Raw genomic sequence first — 27,289 nt, forward strand, 5'->3', positions numbered from 1 at the left:
ATTGTATATGTACTCAGATGGCTTCTAATGAGGCTATTTTTATAGCGCATATCCTGCTGAGCTTTTGGGGAGGAGCAAAGTGAGATCAGTGGAGACTCAGTTTTCAACGTCAGCTCCTGTGTGTTTTCTCCTGAAAAGGAGAGGAAAAGGAAACAAATGAGAAGGACATAGTCTGAGTCAACACCTACAAACAAAGCTCTTCCTCCCCAGCAGCAAACATGAAGCATCTTCTTTTTTTTCTTTTTTTTTTTTTCCTGGACACCACTCAGGCTATTAGAACCTAGCCACGTCAGTACGTCACTAATGCCTTGATGATATTGATGATGGCGATATCTAACTTCCCCTTGGGAAAGCATGATGTGTCCTCTTTTACACTACTAAAATACACACTTGTACAGTGCTTGGCCTGCTCTTCTGGTCTGCAGGACCAAAGAGGTTCAGAAGAGCAGAGTAATTGGGACCATGAAGTGGACACTTGAAAGGCCATGCTTTGCAGAGCCCACTGAGATAACGTCACCCATATGACACTACAGCTTGCCTTCTCAAAACCAACAGGCAGCTCGCTCATCTCATGCCTTATCAAAAGGCTTCAGCTGTCAGAAATGAAAGCAGGCAAAAAATGTAGGGCTGAAAAAACATTGGGCTCAACTTACAGACCTCTGCCATGGTTTTCAGAGTCAGAAGGTTCCTGCCAGGACTGGAGCTAAGAGAAGCAGAATGGACAGAACAGCTGGTAATGAACTCTCAGTTTACATGGAGATGATGAAAGCAGAAAAACAACGATTTAAAATGAAAATTTGCTTGATTGACAAATGATTTACGGTGCCCTTCCTACCCCCTCTTCTTAGCTCTCGTTTGCTCCCCAGGGCAGCCCCACTGTGTGGGCACCATGCCTTGCATGGGGAGGAGAGAAGTGGAGTGGGTCAGAAAGCAGGGGAACTGCCTGGTGTCCTCCACCAGGGCCACCTCTTTCACAGATGTTACGGGGCAAAAAGGCTTTCAAGTTTAGGGTTAAAAGAGAGAAAAGATGGGGCTACGTGTATTTTTTTCCAGTGACACAGCTGAACATTTTGCTTCTAGTTTCGATGCTTCCTGCTTCAAATTTTCCCTCACAGCAACCAACCTACTCATCCAACCCAACCTCCTGAGCTCTAGAGCTGTTCCTCTGCCAAAAGCACACCTGCAGTTTGATCTAGTGCCTCTCTTCTATGGAGGCTGCCTTGATTTTGATGTGCAAAGTTCTGGAGTAACAAACACATTTCTGGGTCTCTCCTATGAGTCATTATCCTCCAAAACAAGCACCATATCTCCAGCATGGATAGCTCGCTCTGGTCATTGAGTCATGCTCCAATTGGTTTGCCAGAAAAGAGATCCTCTTACTGGGAATCTCCCCTCCATAGGAGCAAGCAACCTCTCCTGATGTCTCTTGAATGAAGTAAAGTGAACACACTTCCTTAATACATACTGTACACACATTTAAATATACCTTACAATTCTTTCCAGAAGTGTTTGGGAACCCATCCACGTTTTGAAGCACAGATACCAGAGAAGGAAGAAGAACGCCAGCAGCACTCTTAGTGGTAGCACCACATGCTGGTGGCACCACATGCTACTGCACGTTGATAACACGAACTCCTGGTAACGGATCAGCACAGGAAGGTCATGGTCACTACCGTTCCCCCAGGAGATTTCAGTTCTTTTCAGAATCACCAAGATGCCATTGCATATTCTCAAAGTGTGGGTACAACCTCTGAAAGCAAACATTACAAGAAGAACCTGTATACTCTCGTTCTCTGAAATCATTTTGGGGAATTGGAACTCCTCCTACCTCCATCAGTGGAGGAGCAAAACTTGCTGAAAAACAGAAAAAATTAAAAAAAAAAATGGGTCAGAGCCCATGCAACATGCTCATGTGAACCTCATGCTTCGAGGACTTCAAGGTCGCTGCTTGGAAGTGTTACTTCAAATCTCTCTGCTTGCTTCATTCAGAGTCCTATGGGCTGTATCCTTGGTCAGCCAGAGGGTTTGCTTCACCAGGCTGGTGCACCCACCCTGTGCCAGAGATGACTTTTTGGAATGCAGTAATCACTTACAAACTAACCAAAATAAGCTGAGGCTAACCAGGATTAATGTGCAACTCTCAGGGGCTTTGAGACCCATCCTGCAAATTTAGCAATTAGATTTGAGGAGATCACATTAATTGGACATGCAAAGATAATTTCTGAGGTATGAAATACAGCCCAAAACCTTGTCCTTTCCTGGGACACATCCAAGTTTTCTGCTTTTCCCTCCAAAAACAAACTAAAATCAGAGTGTGACACCACATCCTTCTGCAGGCAGAAATACAACTGTAACTGCCATTTAGGCAACCCTGGAAAAACGTTGCTCAATAGATACCACAGCTGTCATGGAGTTCATAAATTCAGAATAACCTAAGAGCTTTTTAGAAGAGAGATGCATCAAGTTGGATCACTACCTGCCTCAGATGGCAGCCAGCCATCAGAGAGAGGCAACATCAGCCAAAAAGAGAGGCAATAACTTTCAAAAACACCAAACTAACTAATCCAACACATGGCATGGTGGTAATCATGCATAGCATGATCAGCACCACGAGGACCCCAGGGACCAACTAACAGCACAATCTCAAGAAAGCATCAACTGAAGTGATTTCTAGTGTTCTAGCCTGATTGTTGCACCATCATGTTCTGAGCTTTACGTAGTGATCCTAACCTCGACCGTCACCATAATTTAACTGACTGCAGAACACATATGCCTGCATTTAGCAGGAATCCCCCAATGCAAAAAAGAAGAAATTTTTAACAGGAATATGTGTTCATCTGCTCAGAGAGTTCTTATGCATGCTGTATCAACAGCTTTGTAGCAGTGAGGGTCTCAAGACATAAAAGAAATAAAATGTTTTTGAAGAGATAATACCATAAATGAAAAAACTGCTAAAATCTAAGGAAAACATACAAACAAAGCAGCATACTTTTTTTTTTTTTTTTTTGAACATTCTTGGTCTACTAAAACACACAACCTTTCCTAACAACAAACTGCTTCAGTAAGTGTAAGAGAAATTTAATTGTGTGTTCATTCCTCAAGGGATGCTCAACAGCTCCAAAGCTCCAAATCCTTCAGAACAGGTAAATTACAGGACCAAATCAGGCTGCCTCTCCTCTAGAAAATAAACATTAAAATACAAACATGAACAATAGTAAAGAGCCACAAAGAATTCCTAAGTTATTAGCAAAACAAATTCCCTTAAGTCCTTATTAGGAGTATCTTGAGGATGGTTTGAAGAGGGAAGTCTAACCAAATTAAAAAAAAATAAAAATGGGCTTATCCAACAAGAAACAAACGCTCAGTGTTTGCCAAAAGCAAAAGAATTCAGTCTGATAAAAACTGTGACATACAAATGATGCAGGTTAAAAACTAAATTTAAGATGATAATAGAATAGCTGCCAGCGTCTTTAAATTTTCAAGCGTGGAAATGTCAACAGAGACAAAGAAATTCAGGGAAAAACAAAGAGAATAGATTAAGGATTTATTTATATCAGCGAAAGAGCTCTATGTTGCTTGACTAAGAAATGACTGAGGGGGTGACAACTGTCTGCAGACCTCCATAGGTCCCCCGACACCACCAGGAGAAGCTCACACCAGACTGCCGTGGACCCATGGGTGAGAGCATGACACAGCACGGCCGTGAGAAGAATGGGATAAAATGAGCAAACAGAAGAGACGGCCAGAAAAGGAGACAGGACCTCGGGACTGGAAGAACTCCTCAGCTGGGGAGTGATACAAATGAGGTGGCAGATGTCCTGTTGCTGGAGATACACACGCATTTAAAGTAAACAAGATAGAAGACTATAAGCTCTTATCAGAACAACCACAAGCTGGCCACGAGAGCAAATGACCTAAGAAAAATTATGTCCTGGTAACTTAGCTTTGCCCAAGACAATATTGCTACTGCGTCTCATGAACTTCACATCTCCAGAAAGACACATTTCTCCACCTCAAGCCATCAGAGGCTTTCCTGGGTCTGGCTTGGCAAATTGGCATGGATTATGCAGAGAACATGTCGGTTCCATGGGCGCTGGGATACATCTATGCACTGTTGTCTCATCTTTTACGTGTACACCTACGGCACCTTGACCTTGATCTGTGTTTCAAGGAAAGCGGCATAGGTTTCCCACAGTTTTTGTCTTCATCACAGCACAGAACTTAACACCACTGTCCACTTCTCTTAAATCAGCTAGTGGGGATTTCTTGGGGGGTTGGTTTGTTCCTTTTTGGTCGGCTGATTGGTTTGTTTGCACCTTTTTGAAGATGGCTAGTGAGAATCCTTCAGAGAGCACCAAGACTTATTAAATACCTTGCCTGGTTATTAATACTTTGTCTCTTTCTGATGCAGGATCAGGGTATCTTAAGCTCTTCTGGGACTGAAAATCCCATGGGTGGCCTTGTAAAGGAAGGGGAAACAGTTTAAATACTTTGGCTTCTTAGAAACACTCACACACATCCCTTCGTGGGGTGCAGAACTTTCTTTAGAGGTTCAGAGAACCATGTCCCAGGGATGCCCACCCATGCTTGGCCACTCCTGGAGATCCTCCTCCCAGAAAGCTGGGGACATGTTGAGGACTGGTCAGGTGGGAGAGGAGCCTGCAGAAGAGATGGTGCCATCCCTGGCAAACCTCCCTTTGGGTTAAAAGAGCTGCAAATGAAGATGTGTCTGCAAAGGACAGAATGCACAGAGAGGGAAGGAGGAGAAAAGATACCACCAGTAAAGCAAAGGAGCAAAGTAGGTGCAAGAACGTCTTGGCACCTTCTCCTCCAGGTGGAAACATCTTACTGAAATAGTCTTATTTACACATCTTATTGAAATCACATAATTTTTGAAGAGGTAAAACTACAAATTAAAATCTAGTGAAGAGAAACAAAGCAGCACATTTAGTACTTTCCAGCTATCTTGGTCTATTAAAACACACAACCTTTCCTGACAACAATCTTCTTGATAAAGACCAAAACTGCCAGAGCACCTAAGCACCACAGCTTGCTCTGACATGTTAGGGAAAAGTGCACCACGTCAGAGCTGGGAGACCTCGACATCCCAGCCAAAGGAGCCGCTGGAAATGCTCATGTCCCGCACAGCCCTTCTGCTCAAGCTTCACCTCCAAGAAAGCTCCCACCGTCTTTGGGACCCTTACAACAGTGCTGGGAAATGCTGCAGTAACTACAGGACCCATCCAGGCTCTCACAGCCAGTTCACAGACCCAGCGGGTCTGGGATTTACCTCCGTTTGGGGAGTGAAGCACGATTTTCTGCACAGCTACATCTGTGCTGCAAGCGGGTTCCCCGGCTGGTGACAGCCCTCGTGCAGACGGGGGCTGAGCTTCCAGCTGGCTCCGTTCCCTCCGCAAACAGATGCAGTTCCTATATCAGGGTCTGATTTATTCAGCAGGAGTCTCACACATTAAGTGTAGTTAAGTCTGAAAACAAATCTAATGACTTTAAAATAAATAGCCAACGGAGGACTTGAAACTAAAAATCTTCCTTCCTTTGACACCCACCACATAAACAGTAATAATTATATAAAACCGTGTCTAACACATGACTACACAAGGCTCTGGTGACCAAGAAAAGCACACGCTGCTTGTCAGACATAATTGCACATTTGGTTTTTCAATTATTTCTTGTCGAGATCCAGAGCCCACCATCTGAATGCTGACATTAATTATTGGTAAGCAGTTTGCCTTGTGATGGTGTCGTGAGGATTCCCAACAGCCACCCTGAGGTCCGCAGCCCTACAAGGCTGGCGTGCAGATAGCGAGTGAATCCAGATCTATTTCCCTTGCTCAGGAGGGGCTTCAGGAGAAGGTTAAAGGAACTTTCCACAGACAGCAGCAGGGTAACTGATCCCCCGGAAACATCTCTCATCCAGAAGAGAGACCCACATCACCATGGGTCACCCAGGTGAGCCTTGTCTCCTAGAGATGACATCCTCCATTTGAGCTCCTGAATGCCACTCGAGTGCCCAGCTCTTGACAATATGCTCCAACAGCTCCAACAGCCCATCATGCAAGAAAACTTAAACTGCATGAAGTTCAACAAGGCCAAGTGCCGGGTCCTGAACCTGGGGCGCAATAACCCCAAGCAGAGCTACAGGCTGGGAGAGGAATGGTTGGAGAGCTGCCAGGCAGAGAAGGACCTGGGAGTGATGGTGGATAGTCGGCTGAATATGAGCCAGCAGTGTGCTCAGGTGGCCAAGAAGGCCAACGGCATCCTGGCTTGCATAAGAAGCAGTGTGACCAGCAGGGCTGGGGAGGTGATCGTCCCCCTGTACTCAGCTCTGGTGAGGCCGCACCTCGAGTACTGTGTTCAGTTTTGGGCCCCTCGCTACAAGAAGGACATCGAGGTGCTTGAGCGGGTGCAGAGAAGGGCAACGAAGCTGGTGAGGGGCCTGGAGAACAAGTCCTACGAGGAGCGGCTGAGGGAGCTGGGCTTGTTCAGCCTGGAGAAGAGGAGGCTCAGGGGAGACCTTATTGCTCTCTATAGGTACCTCAAGGGAGGCTGTAGCGAGGTGGGGGTTGGTCTGTTCTCCCACGTGCCTGGTGACAGGACGAGGGGGAATGGGCTTAAGTTGAGCCAGGGGAGTTTTAGGTTAGATGTTAGGAAGAACTTCTTCACTGAAAGGGCTGTGAGGCACTGGAACAGGCTGCCCAGGGAAGTGGTGGAGTCACCATCCCTGGAAGTCTTCAAAAGACGTTTAGATGTAGAGCTTAGGGAAATGGTTTAGTGGGGACTGTTAGCGTTAGGTCAGAGGTTGGACTCGATGACCTTGAGGTCTCTTCCAACCTAGAAATTCTGTGATTCTGTGATTCTGTGTGATTCTGTGAAAAAAGAATCCTTATCGGCTTTTAATTTCCTACCTTTTAATTTTGTTGACTGCCTCTTTTTTCTTGCAAAAGGGAAAAAAAGAAGTCTCTGATCTACTCCTTTTCTGGAGTGTTCAATAACATGCACAGCTTTGTCATGTTGTCTCTTAGTTGTCATCTTCTCCAAGGCAAACAGCCATCTCTCCTCTCGCTCCCTTAAAATAAGAGTTTTCCTATGCTCCTAACAATTCTCCTTGGTTTTTAAAATATCCCATTAACAAGCATACAGTGAGGTACAGGATCCACATACAAGTTAATAAGGTAGGAAACAGTGCGCTTTCTGCCACCACTAATTCTCAGCTGAAAATGGCTGCACGCTGAACCAATGTTATTTCAAAGGCAGCACACAGGCCCAATCAGAGCTATAGAGGTGATAAGATCAGTAAAATCCTGTGCCTTCAGAGCTTTTAACATTTACTTGAAACAGAATAAAATCAATCCAATCCAATAAATAAATAAAAACAGGAGCGGCCCAATACTATGGTCACCACATTAATATCAAGCATGCTATAGTAAAAAAAGTAATAATAAAAAAAATTGTAAAAAGGTAAAGTTGCCCTGGCAACCTTATTTTGCTTATACTTTTTCCTGATATAAATGAATACTTAAAACCTAACATGATAGCTTGCAATTAATGAGACAGTTTCAAGCAGCAACAACCTCAAAAAACAACTACTCTGTATCCCCAGCCATTAGTGGCCTCAGAAGATTTCATCAAATCCAAATTTCAACCTTCAGTCACTGACAGCATTTTTTTTTTAAACAACTGTTTTTTGTTTTTTTTTAAATGTTTTTTGAATATCTTTTGTTCAGCCAGGCAGATGCTGAAGTGGATTTTGTTTTCACTTTTCTAAAAGAAAATATGTGATGGCCAGCCTCACGCTCTTTCTCTATGTACATAAAGAGTGATGCTGCTGGAAGCAGTTCTGCCACTGCTACAAGTTTGGGTGCCTGCCTTTGGAGAGGCTCTGGCTCACACCCAAGAGGATGCTCAGGTCCTTAGCCCGAGGGCACCTCCTGCACGCCCAGGAAGGGAGGACATCCACACCAGACACCTGCGAGACATCTGTGTCCACATGAGACTGAGCTCATGGACCAGCACTGCAAAACCCTCCACTGGGAGCTACAAGATCAGATCAAAAGTCAGGATAAAAACTTTGGGGGAAGCAAGCAATGCTCAGCTCCTTAGCCAATTTTCAGCTTTCCTCCCAGTGCTTTGTCCAGGCTAATTCCCAGCATTCTGAAAGCAAGCACTGCTGGTCCTCACTGATGAGCTTTCCCCAGCTGGGAAAACTTAAATTTTCCTTTGCATAAGACATCCGATGCTGGTGCTTGCTCCCCCATGCTGAAATCTGCCCACCGAGCCCCAGCCACCAGGTACCCAAGAGGTGCCCAAAGCCGGGCACCGCCACAGCACCGCAAAATGGCAGTTTCATTTGGAAACCTCGCAAAGGTGGCTGTGGCAGCACGGAGCACCCAGTGCTGCACAGAGCATTTTGGAGATCTCCTTAGTGCTTTTGAGTCTTGGGAGGAAGTAGAAAGGTGTTCCGGAATACCATTAGCAGAGAGATGGTACCACTGGGTAGTGCAGACAGGAGGGCATGAAATACGGCTCCACCTCTGCAGGAGGCCGGCAGTGCCTGGGATCTGGTGCTCGCTGCAAAGGGCTGCACTGAGGACAGGGCAGGTGATGCTGATGGAGGTGACACCAGGACGGGTGTCAAAACCGGCACTGCAATGACTTTTTCCACAGCAGTCAACTGGCTCCTGTTTTCCATTGCCTATCTTCCCCCATCCATGCCGATGTAACCCGCAAACGGATGTAACCCACAAACATGCCCTGTGTGGGTGGTGGTCCCCTCACCACGTGCTGGCACTTCCCTAACTTTCCTACCAACTCTCGTGGATGTTTCCATTCTCTGTTGCAGCCCTCTCCCCTTCCCACACCATGTGCTCCCCTCCCCTGTATATCTCAGTGCTGACACCGTTTCCAGCCTCACATTTCTCAGCTCCTATATCTCCACCTATTTTTACCACAAAACTTTTTAAACCTGGCCGATGAGTTTGCCATGCTGCTGGTGGACAGGTGACAGGCGGAACCAGCTCACAGGACCACACAAACCCAACCAGCACCAAAGCCATGCCATGCCCTGTCCTCCTGGCACACCTTTCCAAAGGAAACCCAATTAAAATGAATTTCTGTCTGACTGAGAAAGGAAGCTAGGTGGCCAGCTGCCCCTCGGAGATGGAGAAGCACCATCCATAGTGCACCTCCCGCCTCCCAGTGCACCCAGCAAGGAAAGATGCCCCACAGCACCGATGGGCAGGAGGTAGTGAGGCCACAGCATGAACAGCCCCAGCCTCAGCACCTCCCCTGCCTTTGTGCCACACTTTCCTCTGGGCCATGGGCCCTTTCCCCAGCCAGCCTGTGCAGCACGGACTGAAGTCTCCATCAGAGCTGCGTGCTGTGATGGTTGTTGCACCAAGGCATGGCCACAGGGCCCCCCCGTTGCACTCACAAACATCTCCTTGTGGACCCCAAGGCTAGAATTATCTTTCTTGCATCCATTTCTAGAGAAGTCTAAACATGGGTGTATGGCCTCTGCACTCTAACAACTCCCATCTCATTCTCCTCACCACCCATCTCTGAGACGGGGCAGCGCACCCCAGCAGAGCTGCAGCTGCCCACCATGTCACACCACAGAAGAGAAAACTGTCACGTACCTGCTGGAAGAGCTCCTCCTCCCAGTGCTGTTGCTCTCGTCGGCCTGTGGGGCAAAACACATTAAAAAAGGCTGTTTAGGTCAAGAAAGGCAAGGCTGTCTTCCAACACTTTGGATGCCTTCTGCACCAAAGCCACCTTGAGTTTTTCCATTCTGAGTCACATGCATCCTGCATGTTTAATTTTGGCAGGACGTGTCGTGCACTTAAATCCAAGCAGGTGCACCAAGTTTTCCAGAGACTGAGGCAGGACTTCAGAGACAGCTCCACCAAGAAGGTGATTTTTTGTTTTTATTCCCATCCCCATGATATATCCAAAAACTACTGGTGGAGATCACTTGTGCGATTATTTTGTTGTGCTCTACCAGAAACCTCCCAAGTTTAAAGCAACAATCCATTCTTTGCAGGAGGAAAACAAGGCCAAAATACGCAATTTGCTGGAAGAAAATTCAAAGCATCCAAGCTCAAACAGCCTAAAATTACACCAAAATCCCATAGTGCCTTGCATTTGCTCTGCCGGGCTGGATTGGGCATGGAGGCACTGGGTGTCATCCCAAAGCTCCTCATCCCAAGCCCCGACTCTTCTAAGCCCTGCCCTGCCTGGAGGCCGGGTTGCAGGGAAGGAGCCCCCAGGGGAGCTCCCTGCCCAGACACACCTGGCTCGCCTGCGGGCGGCCCAGTCCTGCCCTCCCGGTCGCAGGAACGGGATGAGCAGGAAGGGGATGAGCAGGAGCTGCCACCTCCTCCCTGCCTCCTTCCTCCAGCTCTCTGATTAGAGGCTTCCTTGGAAAGACAATATTATTCCAAACCCAGAAATTTTATTTCTGAATTTGTGCAAATACAAGTTAAAAGATATTAGCTGCATTTCACATTTTGTGCAAATGGCAGAAACAGGCAATTCATGTGCAGCAGGATGGGGGCTAGCCAACGATTTCGATAAAATAAACCCTTTTTTAATTTAAATGCTAATGCACTGAATTAAAATTTAATAACTGAGGAAATTGAAAAGCCGAGCAGGAATATTGGAAATAAATCCAAGCAGAAACAGCTGAAATTAAAAATTCTAGAGAGTGGGAGGATAGCAGCTAAGCTGTCTTATATGATTACATTTTTTTTTTTTTCAGAACGAAGGGGGGAAGGAAAAAAAATCCTATCTTTGGCTGGCTGTAGGGCAGTAAATCGAGAGTGCTGTGATTTATTGCTCAATTTTCCTGAGGGAAAAAGGCTTTCTTTCATGCTGAAATATTTCATAAATTTCAAGCCAGCATAAATTCTTAATTTAAAAGTTATGGAGGTCACATTTAGTGCACTGGTGCAATTCTGAAATCTTAAAGGAATAGCAACCAAAAAATTACAATTTGATTTTATTTTTCTTAATTCTTTGGATGAAATTTTGTTCAAAGGGATTCTCTGAGTTACACAAGGCAGAAAGGCATCCTGGCTTCTGAAGGTTTCAGAAATTCACTGGAAATGAAGAGATAAAAATCTAATTCAATTATAAAAAGGTATTTTTTTTTATTATTATTGTTAGCCACTTGAGGAATTTCTGTTAAAAAATTTCCTCCCTCCATTGCCTGGGAAAAGCCAGAAGGGAGGAGCTGACAATGTAATTGCTTCTGTTAGATCTCCAATCTTTTGTGAGCACTGATATGTTCATTTGTTATACAGCTGTTCAGCTACAGAAAGGATGTCAGAGCACCCATAATTCAAAGCAATCAATCAAAAATTAATGATTTGTCATGCTTACACAATGGGAAAAAAAAAAAAAAAAGCTTTATGGGTTCCTGCAACTGGTAGATTGCTCAAACCTTCAGGGCATTTTCTAGAAGATTAGATCTGTGTGTACAAAAAAGAAAAAAAAGGAAAAAAAAAAAAAAAAAAAGATAAAAAGGAGACTTTACATAAAGCCAGGCCAAAAGCCTTGTGGGGTGCTATGGCATCAGCATTACCCGAACTCCCCTACAGATCAGTGCCCACCCCTTTGAAGAGCTTTCCGTACAGCCCAGCCTCACGGGCAGCCCGTGAGCCACCTCCCGCGCCCCTCGGTACGAGCAGCCCCAGAACAGGAACGGAGCAGAAAGGCTCCTGAGCTCCAGGAGTCCCCCAGCGCAGAAGCCCAAGCCAAACTCTGCCCTCCCATCACCAGGCTGCACCGCTCCAGCGGCAACACTGTGTGCTATCCACCCAAAATTAAAAGATTTTGGTTTGGGAAGTAGGGAGGCACGTCAGCAGCTTACATCAAGCCTCAAATTCGGAAAATTGTTTGAATTTGCAGTGTTTGTCCTCCATGTAAGCAAGGTATCCTTTAGGTACAAATTCCTTCTTGGAGAGCATGGTGCTGGCAGCGTGCTCCAACACGAAACGTGCCGATAGCCCAGCGCCATACTTTATGCTTGTACACACGTGTACAACCTCTCATCTGATTTACCACCCCGCCCAATGCAGACATTGCTCCTTTTCCTACTTGTATCTGGAGTCGAGCAAGTGACGTGCTAGAAACAGGATGGGGCATCCACACTTGAGGCTCAGGACAAACGCGCCCACACGCAAGGCCCAAGTCCAGGCCCGACCCAGGCCCACCTGCGGCATCACCTCGTGATGTGGGCGACCCACAGGCAGCACCAGAAGAGGCAGCACCAGAAGACCCCTGGCAGTTTTACATGTATTATTTACTTCATTTTTTGTTTACCTTCTACGTTTGGTGTGCATTTGCTCTGTTATTTCCCCCTTCTACTTTATTTTTTTAAATAAATTCTAATGACAATTTTTTTGCTTTCTAACTTCTTTTCCTGAGCAATTCATGGGCTGCCCCATCCTAGGCTGCTGCATGTATCAGTGTAAAGGGTGAGACATGCACGAGGAGCACAGAAAGGGAAATGTGATGGTGTGACCACACCAACATTACGTATTTCTGTTTTAAAAGACAAAAAAAAGGAACCACAAAGAGAAGAGAGCTCTCAATCCAGGCAGTTTAACACCAGCCAAGATGCTCTTGGAGGGAAGGAGACCATCTCCCAGCCTGCCCATGTGGAAAAATGCTCAAGATCTCACTGATGGACACCAGTGGCGTGGTTGTTCAGGGGCTGCTGCAAGCTACCACCTGACTTCCTATTTTGGATCTGTCAGACCAAAAGAAGGACATCAGATCCAGGCTGGCTCTCTGAAAGGTTTCTGGATGCTTAAATAAGCCCATCCTCACCAAAGGTGCCACTAGGAGAAACCTTCACACACTGCTCCAGTTTCCAAAGTGGCAAATCTGCTGTACCAGCATTTTATCTCGGTCGCGACTCCTGAGGGACAGCTCCATTTGGTTCAGCGCCAAGCCCGGCGAAGCCTGGCTGGGGCTGCAGCTACAGCATGGTCTGGGCAGAGGTGACTGCTGCCAGGCTGCTGGTCCCAAACAGATCAAATTCACAAACAACCTCCCTGTCACAGACCTGAGGACTTGAATTTACGGCTTTGGTGCAGGGCTGGGTGGCAGCACACCCTGTGAGCAGCTACCTGCAGGAATGGCCATTGTGGCCAGCCTGAGCCACTTGACACGTGGCTATTTCTGAGCATGGCCAGGCAGTGCCCAGCGACCCGCTCCATGGACAGAGACTGAGCAAGCGCCACCTGGACCAGCCTGAGAAACCAGCACAACAGTGCATCGCAATCCCTGGTGGCACCAGCCAAGCCTCCAGCCCATGGCCCTACCCAAAAGGTTTTTCTTCTCCTCTCCCGCTCAGCTTCGGGCTCACACTCAGCACTGGGAACATGGGGAGATGCTGCACATGTTTCTAAAAACCTGGCTGAAACAAGCTTTTGTTCTTTTATTTTGTAATGAGCTGGATTTAGAATCAAATATTAAGTTTTGATGACTTTAGCAGGTCACACTATTAACCCATATAAAGCAAAATGTTGCTTTTAACTTCTAGAACATCCCATTTAAGGAGCAGAAATATCCCAAGAAAGTTAAAGCAGTGAATTGGTAGAAATCGCCATTCAACCATTGGCAACCAGAACATACTGAAATGGCTGAGAGCAGCTTTCAATGAAGTAGTGTCTTCGGGAATAGGAACGATAAATCATCTGCACACCAGTTTACCCAGTTAATTTAATTCAGGGACTTCCTCATTTTTACTTGAAAAAGCAGAAGAGCAGTGTTTGCGCCTGCCTGCCAGTCCATGAGCCAGGAAGGATGGGCTCTGCTCGCCTCCACCAGGACATGGAGCTTCGCAACAGAGGCAAGGCTCCTGCTGCATAATTAGTAGCGCAGCTTCTTGCATAAAATAATTTACAATTCAAAATATGATTCCAAAGGTACTTTTGTATGTATCTGGTACGTTTAAGGTAGTTAAACAAAACTAATACAAATAAATATCTATTAAATTAAAATGCATAAAACCAGAATGTGGTTTCTGGCCATATGTTCCTCAATTCAAGTCGTAAGCAAAAAGTAAATCATGAGATAAATAGAAAATGTATCAGTCAACATCTAGCAGGATAAAGTGTCAAAAATTAGGAGTCCAAGCAGATGTACAACTGACCCCAGAAATGCATGTTTAGAGAAAGGGCTACACTTTTTTGGGAAAAGAAAACACGACATTTTAACAGTTACTGAGAAGCATTAACAACTAAAAAGCATTAAAATGTTAAATGAGATTTCAGACTTAGGCATGGGCTTTCTGTCTGATCACTGAAGTTACCACCACAAACCCTGGGGCCAGCATGGACAGGACAGGGAGCCCTGGACCCACACGGGCTGGTAGCAGCTCAAAATCCACCAGTATCGACCCCAAACTGCTGCCTGACACACCTCCACTGCACTGCATTCAACCCGTGTTAATTAATGTTTATAAGAATTAATTGTTCTCACCCATACTACCAATTCCATGTTTTTATCCAAACTTGTGAGGTCCTTTCACAACCTCTCCCAAAGCAGAGTAAGGCGGGTTAACTCACTGGATTGTTTGTGGAAGGGTGGAATTGTTTGTTTTACCTGGGGGGGGGGGGGAGGGTAGGGAAAAGAAAAAAAAAAAAAGGGCAAAAAAAAAAGCAATCTGAATACATTCCCAAAGACAGCTGAATCATTTTCGGCAAAACACAAAACACACATACAGGTCAGGAGGGAGCCAGAAACAGATACCCAGCATGGAAAATTTCACCCCAAATAATTAAAATTTGGCAACATGATAAGCGACTGAAAACAGATCTTACAAAGGAATGTGCCATAAAAATAACTGCTGGCCTACCTACCTGCACTGTCTATTATTATTAACTTCAGAGCAACAGAAAATGCAGGAAGTGTTTTTTTTCTCCTTTTTTTTTTTTTTTTTTTTTTAAACAAACGGTAAGACACTGGCAGTTTCCTATTTAACTTTCATTAAAGAACAACCAAAAAAAAAAAAAAAAAGGAGAGAGAGAGAGAGAGAGAAGAAACCCACTACTACACCAAAACATCTGCAGAACACCAGGACCCATCCATACACCCGTGCCCTTTGCTTCCCACTGTCAACATGGGAATGCTAAGGAAAAGCTCAAGTGATGAATTTTGCACTGCAGCCCTCTGCATTTCCCCCACTTTGTTCTCTCCCTCCACCCGGTCCCAGCTCAGTGACGCTCCCCAAGTTTAACAAAAGGCAGGGAGTGATGCTGAGCTGCTGGGTGAGCTGAGCATCTGTGCCCACGCACTTCCTGGAGTCAAAGTATCCCCTACACCAGGCAAAATGATCTCTGATGCTTTGGAAAGCTTTGGCTTGGCTTATCCCATCCTTACCCTTTACCTTAGCACATCTACACGGGCTGCACGAGCCTCTGAAAGGGATGATTTTTCCATGAGGGAACAACTAAGTTCATTGGCAAGGAGGAATGCGCTGCCTATTTCCTCAGCTGCAGCATTCCCCTCAAGAAATAACCAAAATAATAATAATAAAAGAAATTCAACGAGGAGGAAATCTGAGCTCTACCAAGGCATCTCCCCCAGAAGGGCAGGGAGCACCAGCAGAGCTGAGCCCCGGGTATGGGGTGCACCCAGCCCTGCTCATCGCGGGCTCTGCCCTGACGAACAGCGGTGCTGAGTTAGTGCTGAGCATCTGGGGCAATTCCTCCCCTTCCTTCAGCTGATGTCTTGCTGCAGTGAAAATTCAGAGCACTTAGGGACTGAGGTCGATGCTTTCTCCTGCAGCAAGGTGGAAAACCCAGTATTAAAAACAAATCACACTCCAAGATAAGAGTAGTGGGAGTATTTTCTACTCGAGGTCACCATGAGAAAGGTGGTGACTCTTACCTTGGCCACAGAAGTGCACGAAGCCCCAGCCCAGCCAGAGGTGAGCAGGTGAGAAGAGCACCAAGGGTGACAATCAGGGACATAAGAGCCACGCAGGAACAATCACCAGGCGCTGGGCTCACCCAAGCAGCATCAATGGCGCTGGGACAGGTCCACCCATCAGTGACTGGACCAATGCATCTACTGAAATCTTTCAGTCTGTAACTCAGCGTACCCAGTGCTGGAGGAGAATACAGCAACAGGACTACAGATACTTCTGCATATGCATTATTTAAACCGAGCTCTACAAAGACTTGTTTTAATGTTTAGATTCCCAAAGTTCATTCACTGGAAGCTGCCAAGGTGACTCTGTGGTGCCGTGACACACCAGTTCCCAGGCACCAGACAGACAGAGCATCCCCACTGCCACTGGGACAACATTAACCCATCATTAACCTATCCAACCCCACTTGGCCACCAACAAGTCTGCATGCTTGGCGCACGTTTGAGCAGAACTCATGAGTTTATTACAGCTAGCTCACTAACATAAGCTCATCCACCTCATCTACACATGCAGTCAATGCCTGCTGGAACCAGTTACTCATAGTATAAAGAAATCAGTTGTTACACAGCAACTTCTAGGTGGGAAAACACCATCATCTAAGGTTCCTGTGTCTCCTTCTTGCTGGTGGCCAATGTCCCAGAAAGGACACGTGTCAAGGAATGCATTCAGGCAGAGAGCATGGTCTATCAGCATGATTCAGCACCCAGAGGTGGTGGTTCCCAGCGCCTGAGGCCAGGGGTGCTGCTTGACCACCACAGTGCAAGGACAGCCAAGAGCACTGCAGTGTCCCTCCACGAGAAACCACCAGAGCTGCAAAGAGATGCTCTCGTCCCCACGGGGCCACCCCCCGGGTGATCCCATGCACAGAGTCTGACTGATCTGTACCTTGTCTCTCCCGGGTGCCCATCCCTGAATTAACAGAGAGAATTAAAAGCTGATGACGCTTCACACCTCTCATATGCCTGGGGAAGGCAGCAGCCCCCCTCCCTGAAGGTCCCCAGCTGTCCCAAAGCTGCTCAGCACTTCCCGAATATGGCTGATGGAGACGGAGCCAGGAGCTCCACAGCCCAAAGCAGCCCAAAGGTCAGACATGAGCACAAGATTTCACTGGAGAAGCTGAAATGAGAATGACGCTTTCCACGCTTAGAGTTTCAGTTCTGACTTAACCCAGGGGCCCTCTCTACACTGATTTCAATTCTCTTTGTATTGGCAGAAGAATTATTTTTCTTTTTCTTTCTTTCTTTTTTTTTTTTAAACATTATTTGGTCTTGAAAGCGGCTGGACTTGGTTTGCTCAAACTTTTCCCCAAACTCTTATCTCAGGCAGAAAAAGTTGGAGCACAGAGGTGAAAATTGTAAGTAGACAAATAATAATAATTACTATTATTATAATAAAAGTGATTAAAATCTGGAAATTATTCTCAGTAAATTTCACTGTATTTACTTCTTGCTTATTACTGATTATCTTTCCATTTTATAATCTTAACTTAATAACTTGTGTGTTTTACTTGCAGCCACCCAGTTTCTGAGCTGGCTCAGTAACTCGTAATTACAAGTTCTTCTAAAAGTTTCAGACTGAAGAGGTTTACTCCCTGCTGGAAAAGGCACATTAAGGGTTTTGCTAGCTCGTAACTGGGAGAGCCACGCAAACAGCAAAATCAGTGAAGAAATAATTCTGGCCATCTCTGTCACCTCCAGCTCTTCCTGTCCTGCACCAAGGGCACCCCTCACAGTTATATCCACATCATGGATTACAAGATGAAAACTACCCTCCAGATTTAATGCCAGTGTATTGACATGAAAGCAAAAAAAAAGATCAAAATATCACAAACAGCTTGGCCAGGCACTGAACAACTCCAGAGCTTTTTGCTCCTGAAACTGAAAAAAATTGCCTTTGAAGTACTCAGGATTTCCGTGTCACCTACCATTTGCTTTGGCTCCCAATACTTCAGATAGTCCCAGACAGGTTTAAGGACTGCAAGCAGTTGCTTTTGAGTCAAGGGAATATTCATATGAGTAATTTTATGAACTTGCTGAAAGTACTGGTGGAATCTGTGCTTTGAATTTCAATTTTTCTCTTGTGGCAGCCCAGGGAAATTCAAGTAGCGTATTCTGGCAGAGGTAGACAGAAGAAAGGGAACATTAAATAAATTTTAACCTAAAACTACAACTGTTCAAACAAGTATTAAAAAGCTTCAACCTGATGCACCTCAGTATGCTGTTGTTTTTGTCTTTTTTTTTCTTCAAAAAAGTCATGAAATTAAAATTATGAATTAAATCAATGCAGTAAATTGCCCTGGATTTAAAGAGTTACTCCTTGATTATAAGCAACTGAAAAGTAATCAAAATATTTTTTCCATCTCCTGTTGCTCAACACTCTTCTTACTCTGTTCTTTACGAGAAAAATAATCAAATTGAGGGTGAAGAGGAGAAAAACCATTACTGATTACTTCTGAACTCTCATATTGTAAAAGCTGGAAAATCAGAGTGACCAGGCAAAACAACAGAATTATCTGAATCAAGCCCTTGTTTATAGATGGTATGAGTTTCCCAGCAAAAGGAACAGCTGGAAATATTTTTAAAGAATAAATGTATATGGAATGAAACCTTGAGGGGGGAGGAGGGTATTATTATTTTTTACTTAGGGAAAAAAGGGGGAGAGAAACCATGCGATAGTATTTCAGAAATCCACCCATTTCTCCAGGTTTCCAATTTCACAGGAAACTCTCAGGAAATCAATTTTTAAAAAATCCTGTTACAGGCAACTTTCCAAGTTGATAAAACAAACATATCTAAAAAGCTGCAAGCACACGTGAAAAAAAAATATAGTAGGACTTATTTATACACGGAATCCCACACATTTTACTACAGAAGTGCTGTTAAACACATTTTGTTCTGCCGTTTCCAAACAGGCGCATCTCCTGGCTCTGCGTAGGTAGGCTCTGCTTTGAAATGCCACATCCGACGGAGCTGCGGTTGCCTCTCGTGGCATGAGTTACCCAGCCCGCAGGAGCCGCCAGCACCTCTCCTCCACACGTGTTGAGCGATGCAGTGGGCACGGCCTGCACAGCTCTGCCCGGCCCGGCCCTGCCCCAGCAGGGCCACCCAGGGCAAGGTGCCCAGCACCACGTCCAGGGGGCTCCTGAAGATCCCAAGGAGGGGTCTCCGCATCCTCTCTGGGCAGCCTGTGCCAGTGCCCTGTCACCTGCACAGCTCAGAAGGGCTGCCTGGTGTTCAGACAGAACTTGTTGTGTTCCATGCCAGTCACAGGGCACTGCTGGCAGGAGCCTGATGAGAAGCCACAGGGACAGTGAACAGCCAAGGGCAGCAGAGCCGTGCTGCAAGGAGCACGGCCCCTGGGGCAGCAGCTGCAAGCGGCGACCAGCCAGGAGACACCACAAGATCTCAAACCATGGGATGTCCTTATTCTAAAGCACCTTCAGGTACAACTCCACCATGCAGATACAGGCTACATGGGAGCATTTCTGCCATCAGGAGCACTCCTGATGCTTGTTAGAGCTGGTGAATCACCTGACAGCACGGTGGCTCACCAGAAGCACCTCTGCTCCTGTACCTTGAGCTGTTTCAGATGCTCAAGTTCTGCTCTCTGAGCACTGAAAGTGGTGCTGGGAAAGAGAGAGACAAGCCTATCTACAGGAAAACCACCCCTGAACACAGTAGCTCCCTGGACAGATGTCCATGAAACCCCAAAGTCCCATTGCTGCTTCCCAGTGCGAAAATGCCACAGAACCCCACAGATCACCGCGCTGGTCTCCAACAGGAGCCTGTGACCTTCAAGAAGTCCGAACCCAATACATTAGAAAACATTCAAAACAAAAAATAAAAGCAAATCATGTCCAGAACATCCTCAGAGGACAGCTTGTGCCTGGGGGAGATCCACCAACCGCAGCTTCATGGGCCGAGGAGCCGCGGAAGAGCCCGGTGATGAAGTACTTCTTGGAAGAAGCTTTCATAAGACTAAAACTTTGCCCTTTAAATCTGCAGACACTGTGAGGCACGTCCCAGAGCAGCTGCCCTGTCATCTGTGTGTCCGTGGTAGCAATGTGATCCCTGGGCAGAACTGTACATTTTGGAATTTTAATCATTCTTTTGTAAATTTTGGAGAATGCTTTGGATCCTTTCATAATTAACTGTACTGTACAGATGCAAGGTATTAATGATGTTCAGTTTTATATCTGAGGAACATAATGAAATATTAAAAATTTGTCAAATGATAATCCAAAGCAGTAAATTAGTATCCAGCATTAAAAATGCATAATTTAATAAATACCTCCATGGACATAGATACATTGGAGCACAGTGCAACTGTGTTAAGAGCAGGACTGTAAGAATAAAATTCTTATTTTATCACTGTAAAATAATTTTTTTTAGCCTTACAAGAGAAACCCCTTGTAGTGCTCAGAGATGAGCTAAGAAGCTGAAACTAAACAAATGTTTACCACTGGAAGGTTACCTAGGGATCGTCACCTTCTCTCCCAATTTTGTGTGATTGGCTTTTTTAATAGCATGAAATTGTGGTAATTTTACTTTGGAAAGGGAAAAAAAAAAAAGTCAAACCACATTGACCTAAAAGTAAGAAGGGGGGATGGCACACAAAGCTCGATGATTTTTTCAAACTTAAAAAAGAGCAGTAATTACAGGGGGAAAATTCAGAAAGAGTTTAGTCTGCCTATCTCTCAAAAAAAAAAAAAAAAAAAAAAAGAGAGAAAAAAAGAAAAAAAGAAAAAAGGAAGACAAAAGAGTAAAAAGAGAAAAGAGAAAAAAGAAAAAATAGAACAAAGGGAAAAAAACAAAGTTGGAAAAAAGCAGGCTTAAAGTAGAAATCTTAGAAATTCTGATTGCAAAATAACCCCCATCAGCCAACCACAAATCCTATAAATATCAACAGATCAACTCCCTGAGCAGATATAAATAAATAAACAAACAGACCTCCTAGATTAAAAAAAGAAAAGAAAAAAAAAAAAAGACAAAAAAATGTCTTGCTGCCCTCAGCAAAGTCGGGTGAGTTCCTGAGAACTACGGCAATTTGGAAAAAAACAGAAGAGAAAAACCAACTGCTCCTGGGTACAGCTGAAACGCAAAGGCTGTGGGAGCGCTCCTGCGGGGACACGTTCCTCTCCTGGAGACAATCCAGGGGCTGCCGAGCGTGGAGGGCGCAGTGATGGAGCAGCCAGTCTGTCTCAGGACCTGCCCTGCAAACCTCAAGTCCTCAAACCAGGCTGGGAAGAGGGGTTCTCTCTGCATACCACCAGCCTTTGCTTCTGTCATTCCCAAACTGACATCTTTCAGTAATTGCCTGGGCTAAAGAAATTCTCTTTCAAGGCACTTCTATGGGACAAACATCACCCAGACCCAGCCTTCATGACCTTCTATTCTCTATAGTTCATAGAGCTGAAAAAAAATAAGGGCATAGAGCTGAAGGGAAATTATTTTCAGCCAGAAGTGTAGCTATATAGCAGGACCGACTATTGCATGGATTAGTGTCATTTTTGCTGAAGTACTCATACAATGGAGTATGACACTCAAAGTGGAAGTGACACGGTCTGACATTTAAATTTTTTCTGATTCATACAGGCAAAATATCTGTCCTATTTATTTTTTAAAGCAAGAACTTGAAGGTATGTTCAAAATCTAAAGGAAGTACTTGCAAGCCCCAAATTTTGATCAATCCAAAACTATATACCCCCAAATGCTATTTTTTATTTTCAAAACAAAAATTAAAATCGATATATTTTTCCTTTGGCTCAACCCAAGAAGGAATTTTTCAATTTGTCAGTGCTTCAAGGAAACAAAAAATCTATTATTTGCACAGTTCTGCCACTAGACAGGTTTTGTCAGAGCAGTGCTGGAAAACCACAACTGTGATGTGAAAAAAGGTACAAATGTTCTTACAGAATCCATTTTGGGACTGAATTTTGCAGGCTGCATCATTAGTCCTCTGTAAGCCTGCAGACCAGTAACTGCTGCTACATCTCTTGAAAGGAAAGCAAGGAATCCCTTGAAAGGAGGCATGATTGCCTCCCCAGAATTCAAAGGCGGCCTTTGGTCATGTCTAAAAAGCAGAGAGAAATCCCTGAGCCCAAGTGTTAAGGCAGAATTTTCAAACGAAGTCTGGGTTTCCCCAGAGCACAGGCTGCTGCTGCCAGTGCCTGGTTCTGCCTCCAAGTTGAGAAATGAGCCCACCACAACAATGAGCCCACCACAACAGAGCCACAGTCCTTTGCGTGAAAAAAAAAAAAAAAAGAAAAAGAACACAAAACCTAGGCCAACGGCTGCTTCCTCCTCCAGAAATTCTCTGTCAACCTGCTCCTTGCTGCTCCAGTCTCCTGTTGACCATGAACAGTACGAGATGTCAAGCTGGGAAAAGTTCGCATACACCCACTTCCACAACCTCTTCGCAGAAAGTGATGCTTACTTAATGCTTCATGCTGTGGCAGTCACACAGGCAGTCACACAGTCACACCCAATTCACCTTTGGTGGATTGTTTCACACTGGGATCATAAATAAATCACAGTGAAAGCAGTGGATATTTTCTATATAAACTGTTTTGTACCCAAGGAGTATGGTATACCACAAATTTTGGGAGTGCCTTATGGCACACAATCTCCAATAAATTAAACCTACCAAACATAGGAAAAAAATTTTAAGCCCAAGAATTGTCTTCTGCACGTAACTTTCCAAGTGTGGGATTAAAAGTATGGGAAGATGCAACAACTTGGGGTGTCTGTGTGAAAGTCTGGTGAATACTGGGTACTGTCCTTGCATCCCTAAACCCCATCCTGGATCTCTACTTTGATGCACTTTGCCTCCACATTGTCCTAAATAGAAAGGAGGACATGGAGAAGGTTGACTGGAGAGAGATGAGGACACAAGAGGTGTACACCCCCTGACGAGCAGGAGAGCCTTTTGGGGAGCTTCAACATTACAAATAAACAAAAGCAGCAGACTGAGGTAGGAATGTATCTTCACTCCAGCCTTTCCCTGCTTTGTCAAGCTGGCCACTTCAGTGAGGTATCTCCAGCCCTTTACAAATACCCTACACCTCCTCACCCGCTGCAACACATCTCTGAAGGGGTGAGCAGACACCCAAGGCTGGAGCTATGGATGTTTCCTGAAGCTACACCAGGTCAGAGATTTGGGCTTGCAGACACTTGGCAATAAGCCATGATGTATTTCATACAAAAAGGAAAAAAATGGGCAAGGTCAGAGAAGAAGTAAGGTTGAATTGCTCCAACTCATTAGGGCACAGGCTCATGAGCCTGCAAAGTGTCCCACAGACAAGCTCTACACTGCCAAGAAAAGCTGAACAGCTGCAACAAGAGGGATGGGGACTGAACGGAGACTGGAGATAAATGAGGATGTTACATTGAAAATATTCCCTGCTCTCGCACTAGTGAGTCGTGCAATAGATGATATTCAAACTACAGAAAACCTATCTTCCTACCGCAATTCCTTCACTTATTTATGCAGCATTTAAGGATGGAAAGCCAACATCCAGTCAATTATACTGTATTCCTTTTCCAATTGCAAACCCCAAAACCTTGTATGTAAAGGATTCCATCTCGCAGTATGATATATGGTTTTCCTTCGCTCCAGCACAGCTAGCAATGGACCTGCTCGGCACAGCAGGGATGACATAGATAACTTCAAATTTCTACCCTAGTGAAACAGACCACTTTAGAAAAAATAGAAAAGTCTTATTAAATAAGTTATTTCTTGGTGAAATTAAAAAAAAAAAAAAAAAAAAAAAAAAGAACAATAAACCACATTCATGTTTAAGTTAACAGAAGCTGCGGTCCATGAAACTGCACCTCCAAGAGATGCTCCCTGCACTTCCTGTGGGCAGTGTCTGCAGAGAAGTCAAGGAGTGGGTCATCCCTGGGGAATGCCTTCTGACACTCACACCTTCTCCAGTGACTGGTGAACGTGTGAGGAAGCATCTTGCAGGTCTAAGTGATGTTCTGAAGGCTGTAATTGTATAAATATTTCCCCATACTACCTGCACCCAGAAACCAAGGTGCCTACACATCACAGCCCGTGGGAGCAGATACCCAACACAACACAAGCTGGTAGGCAGCTGACTGCCCAGGGCTTACAGCTTCTTGTTCTTTTTCTTAAGAAAGATAAGTATTTTATTTCCACTAGATCTAGATCACTGCCACTCGCATGCTGAGACAGGACCCTCGCAGGTCAGAGAGGCACTTGTCCTATAATCAAACACTGGCCAAACTGCTCGAATGGCACCTCCATTTCCTTACAGGAATCAGAGTGTGTAAAGGAGAGTGAAAAGGAAGGCACAATTCTGTAAACTACAACAGCATCCTCATTTCTGTTCTCAATTCTGAGATTCCAAAGCAGCTTCCTGGCTTTAAGCTTGGAGGGTCTTCGTAAAACTTTGTGCCTCACAAACAGATTTTTGTGGACGTTGTGCACTCTACAGAAAATCGCAAACAGAATCAAAGTTACTCTGCTTGCTACCACAAGGGCACTACGCAGCAATTCCCCTGCTTCTGCACAGGGAGCAAAGGAGCTTCACTAAATTGGTAGAGATTCACTACAATAATTCTCCATCAATGTTATTTTGCAGCTCTGTTTTCCACTCATACATATGGTAAGGCGGCAGCTTGCGGACTCGGTGTATTGGTCTCTTGTGACTAATTGCCTAGGTAATAAAAAAAACTATCCTACCGCAGCTATGCAGCCACTATACTGTAGTACAAAGTGGACATACTCTCAAGTCTCCTGGGATTCCCCTAAATTTGCAGCCAGAATAAGGTTCAGAAAAAGGACACTCAAAGGTACAACTCCACGTTGCCTGCGAGGCTTGTCAGCTGTGACCTCCCGGCTTTCCTGCAGCCACTCATGAGCAAACTCCACACTTCACACAAATTATCACATGGGTATCAAAAATATCTTTACAATGGAGCTTTTATTTCCATATATTTGAAGCTGCTTTCCCTTTTGTTTCTTCTCTAAACCAGTTAAAATGAGCATTAAGGGATATAATTATGTTGTTAGCTTAATTGCCTACTTAAAGCAGAATCTACAGGGGTTTAATGCAAGATTTGAAAAGGGGGTAAAAAAGGAAATTGGGATATTAATGGATACAATTTTAAAAATGAATGTCTTCTGGGGACAAATGAGTTTGGGGCATGGGACAGAGCATGTGGTGGGGGAGGTGGGATCAGCCCACATCAGTTGCTGCTGCAAGGTTTTGTGAAAAATGCAAATTGTTGGCCCATTCCTTCTTCAGCAGTCTAATTTTGGAGAATTTGACCTAATTAATCATTAACCACCACAAAAAAGTATCCCTTCAGTTTAAAACTTTAATGCTATTATTGGCGTGACACACTTCGGCTCAGGATAGGGGCTGTTATCTGGTACATGCCCGATGCTGCAAGAACCAGTCCAATTGGGAAAACTCTTGCTCCCAAATCATACGGCGGACAAACAGTTTTCCACTGTCAGACGAGCACAAAATGGACAAGGGGAGCATGAATTAGGCACACAAACCTTATTCTGAGAGTTACTGTCTAAAAAAGGCACTGGTGTCAATATGCAAACGTAGAAGGATGCTGATTGCCGTACAAGTCAGCCCATCCTCTCCCACACACGCTCATACACCGGCAGTCTTTTGTATTTATTTAGAAACTCTAAACTAAACTTGCAAAGCTTTCCATGTTTACACCGCCTCATTTAACTAATTTTATGCCAGACCAAAAAAAGCACAGCATGAAGCCTGACAAGCAGAGCTAAGTGCAATACTTTGGGAGGGCTGGAGACCCAGACACATGTTCCAAAGATCCCACTGCCTCCCTGGTGCATCTAACTGCATCATACAGCCCTGTACTGGGGAAAGACCTTTAAGGATTTAGCAAGAAAGGTTTTTTCATTCGTGGCCTTAAATGCCCCTAATTTCTGCATTGATTCTTCTCTCTTCCCATAAGAGTTGCTGTGGCTGGTATTATTTCTGTTCTCTCAGTGATTTAGACACTTGGAGTGCTTTTGGGTTCCTCCAACTGTAGAGTTTAAGAAGCGTTTGGACTGTGCACTTAGTCACATGGTCTAAAATTTTGGGTAGACCTGTGTGGTGCCAGGAGTTGGACTCGATGATCCTTATGGGTCCCTTTCAACTCAGGATATTCTGTGATTCTATGATTTAGCTTCTCAGGCACCAGCACTTGTCAGACCTAGAATTAACCTCAGCACTTCTTCATGCTACCCTCCCTTCCCCATCTCGACTGCTTTATTTAAAGTATGGCTCTAACTAGAGCTCTAAGCCTCAAGTTTGAGTCAGAAACCCAGTTTCTGTAGGTTTTTGACCACCTCCCTGCCCAGCACTCACCACAGAGCTGGGGCACACTGAAAGCACACACTTCAGGGGAAATCCCACTGCCAGGTTTACAAGGTTTTGCTGCATGTATAACTCACCAAGGGAAAACACTCCTGAAAATCCAATAAAGACACGTGGGAAATGCTGTTCTGCTCCTACAGACATTGATCAAATCTTCTTCCACAGTGTTTGCTCAGAAATACACAGTGAGCAAAACCAAGAGCCACCATCTTATCATTTTCCTGGAAAGAGAATCAAAATGGTGATGCAAAAAAGATGCTTTCCACCCAAAATGACTGCTACAAGAGCCCTCAAACAGCCTGCTCCCTCTCCTAAGCTGTCTTTTCCAATAGCTTATATAAATAAAATTTTCAAATCTTTAAAAAAACCTGATTCTTCTGTATTTGTTTTCACACAGCCTTTTGCATACCCCACTAATAGATCAACACTGGGATTCTGGAGACTGATCATATTCGATGTGGCTGCTAAAGGGACATATGAATTATATTGGTGTACTCAAAAATCACTGAATTAATGTATTTCAAGGTCTCCTTGGGAACATGATGGAAAAGCACACTGTTACAAAGTTTGCTATTACCAGGAATACATATAGCACAAATTACGGACTTCAGAGGAGAAGCCACCTTGGATCATTTGATTAATACAGTAAGCACTTCTTATATGGATATAAGTGTATTTCAAACATCCTGAACTCAACAAAATTGGATGGATTAATAAAGCACCAGAATTAAGACACTATGTTGAAAGGAAAAATGTGAAAGAATTTGGGAAATTAAGAGAGAGGGAGAAGGAAAATAAGCATGGGGATGCGTCAACCGCTTACAAATCCCAGGACGCTGGACAGAGAAGATGAGTGACCACACTACCCTGGGGCCAGAAAAAGCAGCACCAGCAACCCATCAAAAAAATCCAGCTTTATAAGGCTGTACCAAAAACCTAACCACGGAACA

General features: G+C 44.8%; 1 protein-coding gene across 7 annotated transcripts in view; it reads right to left on the reverse strand.

Annotated features, from left to right (window-relative positions):
- ZNF618 (zinc finger protein 618) overlaps positions 1-27,289 on the reverse strand; it is a 178,819-nt gene that overhangs the window by 99,214 nt on the left and 52,316 nt on the right. For all 7 annotated transcript variants that reach the window (XM_084299151.1, XM_084299154.1, XM_084299150.1 and 4 more), the window contains exon 2: positions 9,657-9,700. In XM_084299151.1, coding sequence (XP_084155277.1) covers positions 9,657-9,700 — 44 coding nt within the window. The remainder of the gene's footprint in view (positions 1-9,656; positions 9,701-27,289) is intronic.

The sequence above is a fragment of the Netta rufina genome (genome assembly GCF_964035555.1).
Source record: "Netta rufina genome assembly, chromosome: 20".
Classification (NCBI taxonomy): domain Eukaryota; kingdom Metazoa; phylum Chordata; class Aves; order Anseriformes; family Anatidae; genus Netta; species Netta rufina.